The 13,289-nt window shown below is 38.6% G+C and overlaps 2 protein-coding genes across 2 annotated transcripts; one reads left to right on the top strand and one right to left on the bottom strand.

Annotated features, from left to right (window-relative positions):
* Positions 1-3,942: 3,942 nt before the first annotated feature.
* On the bottom strand, positions 3,943-7,126 carry LOC127640996 (histone H2A.V). Its single transcript, XM_052123735.1, has 5 exons — positions 6,978-7,126; positions 5,837-5,914; positions 4,680-4,793; positions 4,442-4,571; positions 3,943-4,337 (listed from the first exon to the last, which is right to left on the bottom strand). The coding sequence occupies exons 1-5, from the start codon at positions 6,978-6,980 to the stop codon at positions 4,276-4,278; spliced, it is 387 nt and encodes a 128-aa protein (XP_051979695.1). The 5' UTR covers positions 6,981-7,126; the 3' UTR covers positions 3,943-4,275.
* A 3,021-nt stretch (positions 7,127-10,147) lies between these two features.
* On the top strand, positions 10,148-13,028 carry LOC127639007 (transcriptional activator protein Pur-beta-like). Its single transcript, XM_052120809.1, has one exon. The coding sequence runs from the start codon at positions 10,411-10,413 to the stop codon at positions 11,347-11,349; it is 939 nt and encodes a 312-aa protein (XP_051976769.1). The 5' UTR covers positions 10,148-10,410; the 3' UTR covers positions 11,350-13,028.
* Positions 13,029-13,289: the final 261 nt, after the last annotated feature.

Below are 13,289 nucleotides of genomic sequence, written 5' to 3'. Positions count from 1 at the left end.
TCTTAGAATGGTGGAATTGGCAGCATCATTACACATAGATAAGTAGGTCTATTACTAAAACCAACTGACTTAAGTACCCCTTGTTGCATTACATACTAATGGCGTGAGTCCAAAAATGGGAAAAACACCCATTCCAAATTCCCCATAAAGTTGGAATGCCTATAGCTCAAGACATATTAAAGATATCTTAATAATTTTAGATTCTGGTTCAGAAAAAAAATGTTTTTTATATTCATATTTAAGTCCTTGGTTAAATCCCAGAGATATGGGGCTTTCAGTGGCTCTATTCGTAAATTGTTAAACTTCACCCATTTGCAATGGTGGAAAACAAAATATGGGTCACATGACCCATGCTAGGTTTTCTTGTCCAAAGGTCTGAAGAACAAATATTGTTGAAGAAATGTACCTTTATATATCCACATTAAAACAATAGTGTCAAAATCACTACACATCTTTTTTTGAGGATCAGCAAAGCATGTTGCTCTTGAGTTAGTACAAAACATAGGCTTATATTTCCTTTTTGAATTTTGCATCATATAATGTGGGCACCAAGCACCAAAGGTGCTGAAATCCTATTTTATTTGTACTGTTTTTGTCATTATTATTTTTCTTCCCTAAAATGTCAGAGGCTTTAAATCATTGAGATCAGGAAACTTGGTGGGATGATCTCAAATCTCAAAACATGTGACGATCTGAAAATAAGGAAATGAAAGAGCCAGAACAAGGTCTGTCCTGTCGGATCGTTACTATTAATACACATTGAGTGGAAAGATAATCAGGGAGGACATTTACAGTAGCATGTCTTGAAAAGGATGATGGCTGCTTGCTTTGGCCTAACAACAATTTATAGTTTTATTACTGCATGTGAAGGAAACCAGACACAGACCACATCAAATATTTATCTCCCAAACAACCACACTTCCGATGGCATATCTACCCGTCACAGATCTGTGGACAGCGGACGCTTCTGGTTCCCTCAATCTGTCACTGTGGATGACTTTAGGTATTTGCATTTGTGTTTCTCTGATTTTGCCCAAAGAGAATGACAATGACACAATAATTAAGAAATGACACTGAAACATTAGTGTCCTGTAGTTGGGGGAAGTTTGTTAACAACTTCACATATTCACATATGCAGAATGTGTGTGTTATGTATTTATAATGTATTAATCAGTAGCCTATATACTGAATTATTTTTATAAATATTGATATTTGCAATTAATTGCATTTAATTCAGTGAATTAATTGGCATATCTTGAAATAAATTGTATTATTTTTATATTATTATTTATTATTTTATTTAATCAATTGATAGTCATTTATACCCAAACAAACAGGTAAATATTTTAGGCTCAAAGTGTCCTTTCTCTACTCCATGTCTCCAGAAATAGATAATCAGTTTAATTATTAAAAGAGTGTAGTAAGTTGGGACAAGGAATGAGTAATGCATTTTGGCTATAATTATACATTCAGAGTCTTTTGGAGTATTTCTCAAACATTTTCCTTCATTATGTTTAGATGTCTGCATGAATAAACATAAAATATTAAATAAAAGCAGGAAAACAGCATAGTTATTGTGTGATTGGCCAACAATATTGTTGTAACTTAACCTCAATATTGTTGTAACTTAACCTCTCTCTCTCTCTCTCTCTCTCTCTCTCTCTCTCTCTCTCTCTCTCTCTCTCTCTCTCTCTCTCTCTCTCTCTCTCTCTCTCTCTCTCTCTCTGCTATAGTCTTCTGCATTGCAGATATCCCATACCCAAAAGCCTGTAGTTGTGAAAACGGTTTGATCTTGCAGTTCACACTATCCTGCACACACATTCAAACATGTATCGACTGCATAACTACGACAGTATGACACAGCAGAACAGTGAGTTCTAACACACACAAGAAAACTGCATGGCCAGTACACCCTGACAAGCTACATAAAGTCCAATATGCCTCCATTCCACACTACTGCTGTTCTTGATTGGGTATTTGAAACCAATCATTAAAGTTCTAGTGACTGCTACCAAATCTCATGCATTTAACATATGTATGGATGCTACAAATGCTTCCTTTATCATATTTTCTCACCTAAAATGTGAAAGAACCAGATCAAATAAAAAATGACGTTTCCACCTTCTAGGCTATAGGACATGAATTATTGACAATATCTATACACATTCTCAAGAGCCTACGGGAATACAGAAAGCCCAGAGCAGACATTCTGATTTTATACTAATTGCATTCTTGTTGATTTTGCCTTTTACCATCAATCAGTTTGCGCGCGCGCGTGTGTGTGTGTGTGTGTGTGTGTGTGTGCGCGCGCGCAGTGAGATTGTGATAGATTAAATTAATGGCAGGGCACTGCTTGTGAGATTTACTGTTTAGTAGGCGCTACAGCTCTAACGTTATTGATCACCAATCCGCTTGAGGGGGGAAAAGGTGTGTTAAACTATTTAACTAACACAAGGCATATAGCACACAGACTGAAAATAAGCATCAAAATACAGAAAAAATAGAAACATAATACCAAACTAAATGTATTCATAAATGCCTTTTTGAATACTCGTGCACGTCAGATGATGTGTAGGATATGGAGCATTTTGTATTATATCACCGTTGTGCCACTGGACTTGGATATTTCCTCAAATTAATTGCGCTGCACAAACACTTCTGCACACTAACGTCAATAAACGTTTCTCACAGATAAATTATAGCCGGCTGTCTGCACGCTTCCATTTGTGGTCTTTTCTGCCACCTAGTGACTTTTCTTTGTGACGGTTGCTGTTTTTGCCCAAATTGTTCTAAACGAACAGAAATGTTCTGAAAAGAAAATAAATGTTCATGATATCGTGATTAAACTAGTGTTGGATTCCATCCTCTGTCAAATCTCCGGAGTCGTAGCATTCGCAGTCACACTCTCTCTGCACCCATTCATTTACACTAAATTAACATTCTCTCATTTACTCACCCTCATGCCATCACAGATGTGAATGACTTTCTTCTGCTGAACACAAACGACGATTTTTAGAAACGAAAAAAAATACTTTGAAGCCCCAAAAAAGCACATAAAGGCAGCATAAATGTAATCCATTCAACTCATTTTGTTTTTTATCTTTTTGCATATCACCAACTGGGCAGGATTTTACAACTACATGGACATCTGAATTTTTAATTCATTTAGTTTGACAGGTCTGACTTATAAAATATTTAACATTACCCTTTAATGATAAAACAGATACTTGTAAATAAATATGCTTAACTTTAATAGTTTCTTATGGCAATTACAATTTTATTTAACCATTTAGCCTATAAATGGCAGTTTGACAAAGGCAAAAAGCTGGAATAATTTCTTCAATCAATTTAACTATTGAAATTGGGGTTTCTTTTATAATGCTGTTGCCCTTCCATGTTAAAATCACTTAAAACGTGGGCCTTGCTTAAATTGCTCCATTAATAAATCCTTTGATTCATGCGCTATGTAATACCTACCATCTATTCTTACTATAAAATATATAGTGCTGTAGATTTATTACTAAACATAACATTTTATGTACAATAACCACCACTCTATTTTAAAGAAACATTTTATGTACACAAAAGGTTTCGGTATTGATAATACTTTGGTTTGCAGATTGAACAATGTAGAGCAACAATTTTGGGGCGGCTGTGGATCAGTTGGTAGAGCGGGTTGTCCACTAATCGCAGGGTTGGTGGTTCGATTCCTGGCCCACACAACTCCACATGCCGAAGTGTCCTTGGGCAAGACACTGAACCCCAAGTTGCTCCCAATGGCAGGCTAGCTATATGCCTTACATGGCAGCTCTTCCATCATTGGTGTGTGAATGAGTCACAGTGTAAGGCGCTATTATAAGTGCAGACAATTTACCACTTTTGAAAAAAATTATGTCAAAGACAGGAAACCATTGGAGACAAAATGCAAATAAAACAAGTCTTTGTATAAAATGTTTTTATCATTTCCATTTTTTCAGTATAAAACAGCTCCATAGCTCTGGCCAATTCAACAAACAATTTCACTTTCAGAGCAGGAAAGATCAGACAATTACTGTTGGTCTCTCTCTAAAATACCTGACATATGGATGGGCCATTCTAGTTATGGCGATATAACATTAACACAAAACTAACAAATCACTTGTGGTTAGCTAGTATAACATTAATATTAACTTTTTAAAAAAGGAGAACGGATAAATGGATGAACACAAGCCGATCTGGTCACACATTCCAAATGCAAGTCCTTGAGTCCATGTCACCATTGCAATCCCAATGGGACTATGCAGTCTTCTGCTGGCCCTTCTTACCAATCAGGGACTTGTGGATATGAGGAATCACACCTGTAAGAACACATCAACACACTTAAATGCTCAAACCCTCATCAGCAAAGATGTTTACACGTGCAACAGACAAATACATAAAAGAATCAAAAATGTCAACGTACCTCCACCAGCAATCGTTGCCTTGATGAGGGAGTCCAACTCCTCGTCTCCACGAATTGCCAGCTGTAAATGGCGAGGAGTGATACGCTTCACCTTCAAATCTTTTGAGGCATTTCCTGCCAACTCCAAAACCTACAACAAGATTATAATGAGACTCATTTCACAGCTTTTGAAAAACAGCACTCATTTGCTTTGTTATATTCAAAGTCAACACAACAGGTGAGGAGTGTGTAGTCTTACTTCAGCTGTGAGATATTCAAGGATGGCTGCACTGTACACAGCTGCTGTTGCTCCAACACGACCATGGCTTGTAGTTCGGGTCTTTAAGTGCCTGTGGATACGTCCCACTGGAAACTGCAATTGGAGAGTAGAAATATTTTACAAATCCTTACAATGCATGCACTAGCTCAAAGTTTATCAAAACAAACTTTACACATAAAATATATATTTTGTGTGTGTGTGTATATATACACACACACATTTCATATAACCATCTCCTTAAAAATTACAGCAGCAGTGCAATCAGAAAGACAGTTATATACATATATAAGATAAGTGACTGAAATAACTGCAACCCAACAAATTACTCTTTTCTGTCCATCTATCTGAAGGGTGTTACAGGAATAGATTAGACAAAAATTGTAATTCTCTCACATCAATTACTCACCCTTATGCCATCCCAGATGTGTATGACTTTCTTTTGCAAAATGTTCTTAGAAGCATATCTCAGATCTAAGTAAGTGGTTGCCTAAACTATTAAGCTCCAAAAAGCACATAAAGGCAGCATAAACAATCCACAAGACTCCAGTGGTCTTCTGGAGCAGTCAAATCGGTTTTGGGTGAGAACAGACCAAATAATTACACCTTTTTCACCATACATCTTGCCATTGCAGGCTATAGGCACGATCATGATTTCAAGCATGATTACACTTCCTAGCGCTTGACGCATGCAAAGAGCACTAGATGGTGATCGGAAGTAATCGAGCTATAAATGATGATCGTCAAGAAGACCGCATAAGTCAAGATTTATAAAAAAAATATATATATTTTTTGGTCTGTTCTCACCCAAAACCGATTGTATCACTTCAATAGACATGGATTAAACCACTGGAGTCATATGGATTACTTTTAAGATACCTTTGTGCTTTTTGGAGAGTCAAAGTTTTGGTCACCATTCACTTGCATTGTATGGACCAAAGAGCAGAGATATCCTTGGAAAAAAAATCTTGTGTTCTGCAGAAGAAAGTCATACACATCTGGGATGGCATGATGGAGAGTAAATGAGAATTTTAATTTTTGGCTAACCTATTCCTTTAAAACAAATGGACATGTAAACATGCATATTTGAACAGAAACCTAGTGCTGCAATTGAAGCAAAGAAAGAAAACAATGCATACCTGAAGTCCAGCTCTTTGGGAGCGAGACACTGCTTTTGCCTTGGCCTTGCCACTGTCCTTACCTGCCTTGCCTCCTGCCTGTAAAAGAATGCATGTACATTCAAATCCATTTTTAAGAGGCAAAAATGAAATGGCACAATCAATGGCAGTGTTAGCTTAATATAATTGGGAATTTTGGTTGAACCGTAACTCCATTAGTATTGTTAATATACATTAGCAATACAAGAAACTAAAACTGGATTGAAAATTACAATTTTTTGAATGAATAATAATGTGTTGGTAGCATAAGCAATATTATCAACTTCCAGCAAGCATTCTAACAATCTTATTACAATGCACGTCGAAATTAGCATTTCATTGAGACATTTATTACTAATGCATTACTCATGGCGAATAACTGTCCGTAATTTTGAAGCTTTATAACAGTAAAAACATTCAGATTTAGGGAAACGCTCTACGTTTGGCGGAACTTGTACAGTTTCCCGCCGAGCGCAAACGATTGAAACATATTCATAAGGACTGGGATGCTTTTCTCCTCACTTATGAATTAACGGTGTCCTAAAAACTTTGACCCGTACCATATTCCACCTTATTAGATACCAATGAGTCAATTAACAGCACGTAAAGCCCCCCAAAACTCCCGCTCACGTGATATCAAAATACTACATTTTCGCAGTAATGTATATGTTCATCCGTGTTTCAACAAATGCACATAGAAAATGCAACATACAATTCAAAGCGATTGCCTGTTGCAAGCTTGGCCTAAGAATAACAAGAAAATGAATTAAGTGTACATAAGGCGTTCAGCGTGAGCTCCATACTGTCGCTGGTGGACGGTGTCGTTTAGCTAGCTTTCCGATCCTGCTAGGATATATTACACAAAATGTACGCTACGTGTGTGAACAAAGCCGTTAAAAATATAACAAAGACAGTTTCAACTTACAGAAAGCCAATTAAAAGAGAATATCAGACGTCGCGTTTAATTCAAGTGCAACTAAATAGTGTCTTAGCACGCGCCAATGTTAGCTTTTTAGCTCGCGATGAATTCTCTAGAAATGGCTGAAAATGAGCTGTAGACCAAACGGAGAACATTTGATTTAACCGAATAAAATATGTAAACACATTTTTGAAAATAGCATACCATTACAGCGAAGTATTGTTTTGAATGGGATCCGAGGAGGTCTGGCTAAAATCTATTTCGCCTCTTGACTTGGAGGAACAATAAACCCCCTTCAGTACAGAAAGACCGAGGCATACCGAGCTACACCTTCAGCCAATCATGTCGGGCGTTGTTGGTTCGAATTTCGGGAAGGCCAATAAGATTTCTGCATGTATTTGCTTCTACCATCCCCCATCGATAAATGATGTTTGCACGGATAACAGGTAGGCGGGACTTGACATTGACAACGAGCCTACTGAATTTTTCTCGATTTACAGATATTTAGAGGACATATAACTGAGAATTGTAATTTACCTAAAATCACAAAACTGTTATGCTTTGCATGCATTTTATGCAAATAATAAGGATGGTTGTATTTCTATACAAAGATGAATTATAAAAAAAAAATACATAAAACCAAATTTCTATTAAAACTGATCAACACAATTAAAGGAGCAATATGTAACATTGACATCAAGCATTTAAATTTGTTCAAATTCCAAATATCAGAGAGAGTTGTCTCCCCCACTCCCTCCTCCCCAGACTCGAAGCTCACCGGGATTGCCAGGTTGAGGACACGCAACAGGAATGAACAAACTGACAATGGCACTCGACTAGCCTTACACTGTAAGTTAATCAGCTAATGTATACATTTGCAATGTTTTTATTGTTGCAAATTATGAACCAGCTCATGTGGATGTTTTTATAACTCTGCCAGTGTTAGCATAGCGGTTTTACCCACCACGCAAACCACGCAATTGCGTGGGGCCCCGGGTGTTAGGGTGGCCCCCTCCCCAGTAGGAAAGCTCCGCGAAAAATGCTTGAGGGGTGACATGTTGTTCTGGGTACACACGCGAATACGCTGTTGTCAGCGCTCTTGGAGCAGTTCACAATAGAAACCGAAGGGGTCAGGACAGCTGAGTTTTTTTAAGTAGGGTTCGGTTTGTAATTTATGAAAAAATATATAGGCCATCCGAAATTGTGTTGCCCTCTGGACGGCGCTACAGATCACTGAGCGCCAGGACATTCAGGCACAAGAACAGTTTTTACCCTCAGGCCATTTTCCTCATGAACAATTAAGGACTCCCCCATAGTGCAATAATGTAAATACATATCTCATGTACATATGCAAATTCACATATTTAATTAAATAACTGTACCCCTACCTTCCACATACACAGGGCTGGACTGGAAATCTGGCATACCAGGCATTTTCCCGGTGGGCCGATGCATTTTGGGGCCGATCAGGGGCGGACTGGCCATCGGGAGAACCAAAATGTGCCGAATGGGCCGCGATAAGCTAAAATGAGCCGCCGCGTTATGCATAACGAACAACAAAATGGCGCCGCGATATGCAAAAGGACAACGCAGTCCTCAGTCAGTAAAAAGTCAGTATTTTTTCCCCATTAAAAAAGTTTTACTCCTAAAGAAATTATTTATAATTTTTAAACATATGTTTACAATCATGACCACTCACTTGAGATGAGGATGTAATATCAGTAACCTAATAAAAGCTTTTTTTATTCTACATGGGGCAGGGGCGCCCTTATGAGGGCTGCCATTTTAGAATCACATGACCAGCTGAATACTGCTTGTGTAATCTCAGTAACAATCTTGTCATTGGACACTTTCACCCACGGTTATATTCATCATTGCCAACTGTAAATAGTGAATTTCTACAGTGGCATTTGTAACTGAAAACTATTGATTTTGAATGATGCTGCATCCACACCACTAAGTGTCACTGTAAGATGAAGTTACTGAGGGCACCTTTAAAATCATCCGAGATAAAATCAACGAGATATCGTTCAAATAAATAAATAAATAAATAAATAAAATAAATAAAATATATATATATATATATATATATATATATATATATATATATATATATATATATATATATATATATATTTGAAATATGTAAAAATAAAAATAAATTGCATTTACAATTTTTTTTTAAATGCAATTATAAATTGTTATTTGTTCATTTAAAAGAGTAGAAAATGGTGCAATGCCATTTTAGTGCGGTAAGTTAGCATGCTTGCGGAGTAAAGGTAGGCCTATACTTGTAATGTGTTAAGTAATCAGGATATAAAAAGTGTAGCCTAACCGTAATCTGTTACAGTTAAAAAAAAAACATATTCAGATTACAGTTAGATATGGTAAAAATTGGGATTAGGTACTAGCAAGATTACAATTTTCAATATATAAAAATTAAAAAAAATAGATCCTCCTCAAATAAAATTATGTGAATAGCGCCACTGTCGCATGTGTAAATAACACCTGTCTCGCATCAACACACTGTGCTCTGGAGGCAAACCTTGTCAAACCATTAAAAGGGCTGTTTCATCACAATGGCCAATAGAGGACTGTTATAATTTTGGGGGAAATTTCGACATTCTTGTCTCTTCAATGGAGAAAATGGAAACACCATTACAGTTCAGTGCAATTTAGGCTACCTTCCAGCTGTGAAGATGCTGTAATTTTCCAAGGACCCGACATATAATTTAAAGAAGCATTTAAAGGTAAGACCAACACGAAAATCACGTTAGCAAGAAGAGCTAAAATTAGTCATAAGTGTTCCTTAATTTCGCCATCCGACCGTCTGTCGATCGTTTTCGCGTGAGCTGGTATAGAAGCAGAGCAAAAACATCCCGCCGGCGAACGGCCCGCAGGACACCGCACGCCTTCTGTCAAAATTTGAGTGTGACTTTCTAACTTCAGTTCAAACATTGTTTTCTGAAATGCTTTCATGATGTAATGACAACAGTAATTGGGACAACATTTCTTTTATTTTTTTCTTTGTTAAAAAAAAAAAAATCCATTCCGGTACACCGGACGCCTGTCAATCATTGATATGATTTTGATACTTATTATAAATGTATTGTTAATAGTTCAAAAGTATGGGTGGGGGAAAAATACTTGCAAATGTAACATTTTATAAATAAGAAGATGTTTATAAATTAGAAAGTATAGGAATAAGTCAATCAAGACACACTAAAAAGGTTTTAATCACTGATAGCCGGCCTAGATCAGTGTTTTTAATCTATTCTTTAAAACAAGACGACAGGCATGGGGATATTAATAATAATTATGATGATGTAGATAGCATGTGATCTAGCACAGAAATACCTTTTAGATTACTATTTTGAATGTGGATGGCTGACTGCGCTGGCAGGAGAAAAAAATATGTTGCTTGACGGATCCCCTTGTGAGCACTGAGCAGCGCCTTTTTCAACGGTGCTGTTGTAGAGAAAGCGTGTGTGAGTGACATCTCTAGCGACCAATCACAAGACGTCGTCAAATTAGTGACGTGGCTACAACAATGGCCCAATCATACAACGTTCCAGGAGGCCAGGAGGCGGAGGCTGTCGAAATACGGGTGGGGAAAAAAACAACTTAGCTCTGGGTGATGGTGAAGATGGCGGATGGGGATAGTGGGAGTGAGCGCGGTGGAAGCAGCGGTGGCGGAGGAGGAGGGGGTGGAGGAAGCGGCTTCCAGCCTTTCCAGAGGGATCAGGAGACCCAGGAGCTGGCGTCCAAGCGCCTTGACATCCAAAATAAACGCTTCTACCTGGACGTGAAGCAAAATTCGAAGGGCAGGTTCATCAAGATCGCCGAGGTCGGCGCTGGGGGCTCCAAAAGTCGGCTGACAATTTCCATGTCAGTCGCGGCGGAGTTTCGGGAGTACCTGGGTGACTTTATTGAGCACTACGCCCAACTCGGGCCCAGCACCCCGGAGCAGATCGCCCAGTCCTCCGGCGGCGAGGACGGCGGGCCTAGACGGGCCTTGAAGAGCGAGTTTCTAGTGAGGGAAAACCGCAAATATTACCTCGATTTGAAGGAGAACCAGCGGGGGAGGTTCCTTCGGATCCGTCAGACTGTCAACCGTGGGCCTGGTGGGTTTGGCGTCGGGGGGGGAGGAGGTGTGCCTGGGGGTGGCATGCAATCCGGGCAAACCATTGCCCTTCCTGCTCAGGGTCTCATCGAGTTCCGCGACGCCTTGGCCAAGCTCATCGATGACTACGGCGGGGACGACGAGGAGCTGGTTGGGGGTGGCTGCGCCGGGGGTTACGGGGAGCTTCCCGAGGGCACGTCAATCATGGTGGACTCGAAGCGGTTCTTCTTCGACGTGGGCTCCAACAAGTACGGCGTGTTTCTGCGGGTGAGCGAGGTGAAACCCAGTTACAGAAACTCTATCACGATTCCCTTCAAAGCTTGGAGCAAGTTCGGGGGGGCGTTCTGCCGCTACGCCGAGGAGATGAAGGAGATCCAGGAGCGGCATAGAGATAAAGCGTATGACCGGAGAGGAGGCGAGGAGTCGGAGGGGGACGACTTGGATGACGACTGACCCGGCGGTCGGGTGTTCCGTTACTCGGGCGACCCCTCAGCGAAAGATTCACATGCATGAAACGAAACGAACCCTAATGCTCAAACCATGGCGAATAAAAGATGTTTGACTGTGAAACACTGTCATGTATATGTAAGAGAACCCTGTTTAAAAAGCAGTATAGAGTTACCCTTTTAACTCAAAGACTGCTCACAAATGAGTAAACCGGGACATTTAGTGTTAGTGTATCAAGCTATGATGATATCTCTGCTATAAGTGTTTTTGGTGTTGTACCATATGATGGAGAGCAAGCCAGCATCATCCGAATGACATGGTGTGAATCTCATAGTTAGTTCATTCAGGAAGTGTTCTTTGAAAATGTGTGTGTGTATATAAAAGACACAGATCAATCAGTATAAAAGGTTATTCAGCTTGTTGACACAGAATACAGTTCAAATGGTGCTATGAAACAATATTCCACCACACCGTTGAGTAAAAAGTTTGGGTGCATTTTATTTTGTTTTCCTCCTGTTTCTTGTCAGGATAGAGCAAATCACTCAGATCGGATGTAGGGATGAATGTATGTACTAAATTGTGTGCATCAAAATTGGGAAGTGGATTGCACACACAAAAAATATGCCGATGCCACTTTGCTCCTCTTGCTAAATTTACAGTTGAAATTGATTAGGCTCTTTGAAAGAGAATAATACCAGATGTGTAGGTTTTGTCGAATGTTATGTCCACGTTAGACTGAAAGGTTAATATCAGTCCATCTGGCTTTCAAATTAGAAGTTTTTGAATTGAGCATGAGGAGCGTTTTTATGATTTAACTGGAAAGCAAATCAAATGTAGAACAACACCCAACTGTGTTTAAATAGATTTATTTTTAAAAACAGTATAAAGACATATATATCTATATCTATATACAGAATTATATTTATATAGAGACATGGAATCAATTATAAATGCTTCCTTAACAGGCTACTTAAACAAAACTCGGATACAACTATACAGGGGGATGTTTCTTACTGGTTTTCCATACTTTTCCTATAGTCCTCATGGTTGGAAGAGCACAGGAAAAAATAGTTGACTATACAAACTAGACTTGACCGTTAACTCTTTTTAGTTCGTATACCTTTTCCCTTTTTAAAATCAATCTCTTCCTCCCATATTTCTCATTTAAGTTTAGGTGTTACATTTCTGACCTCCAAGAAGAGATCTGCATTCTGTCTTCTCCTAGATCTCTCAAATTGTGTTTGCCTGTCAAAGTTTTCCAACCTCCTCCTTTTTATTTTGTTCTTATTGCTCTGAGTGGATGTTATCAATTTTTAAATTGACTAGAGAAAAAGGAGTGATATTCCATGATTTGCTTAGAGTGGCATTTGGCACAATCCTGGTAAAATGTCATCATTTATTTACATTAAAACCCTTTCCTGGCCTTTTTTTATGTTTATTTCTAAGCCTTCTCAGCCACAAGGATTAGCTATACACACCACCCGGGAGCCATAGAGATTCGTTTTTTTTAAACTAATTTAAAATCAATATCCATACTAGTTTTGACCTCATTCTTGTCTGTACTGTGTTATGTGATAAAGGCAGCTGTTCAATCATGTGTGTTCTGCTGTAATCCTCGACAAACTTCATTTGAACAATAAATAGAATTTCTTTGCTGAGAACACGAGGGTTTGAATTTAAAATGGTTCGTTTTGCTTATTGTTTTGCGACCAGTGACTGATTAATTTTGTTTAGGGAGCCAAATAAAATGCACATTGTGGGAGATGAAAGGGGTATCCAATTACTGCCAGGAGAATACAATCTAAAGTAATTATATTTATATGTTACAAAATGTGAATCAATCCTTAAAGGGATAGTTCGCCAAGATATGAGCATTCTGTCATCATTTACTCACCCTTGTGTTTAAAATCTGATTGACTTTCTTCCATCAGTGCATGTAGATGTTA

Source organism: Xyrauchen texanus, chromosome 4, assembly GCF_025860055.1.
Source record: "Xyrauchen texanus isolate HMW12.3.18 chromosome 4, RBS_HiC_50CHRs, whole genome shotgun sequence".
NCBI classification, from domain to species: domain Eukaryota; kingdom Metazoa; phylum Chordata; class Actinopteri; order Cypriniformes; family Catostomidae; genus Xyrauchen; species Xyrauchen texanus.
The sequence above is the reverse complement of the archived record's forward strand: the minus strand, read 5'-3'. Positions and strand labels throughout refer to the sequence as shown.

Coding starts and splice junctions, on each gene's coding strand:
- LOC127639007 (XM_052120809.1), top strand. CDS start 10,411: ATGGTGAAGATGGCGGATGGGGATAGTGGGAGTGAGCGCGGTGGAAGC.
- LOC127640996 (XM_052123735.1), bottom strand. Junction 4,794..5,836: donor CCCAAAGAGCTGGACTTCAG/GTATGCATTGTT, acceptor CTCCAATTGCAG/TTTCCAGTGGGACGTATCCA. Junction 4,338..4,441: donor GGCAACGATTGCTGGTGGAG/GTACGTTGACAT, acceptor GTGTTCTTACAG/GTGTGATTCCTCATATCCAC.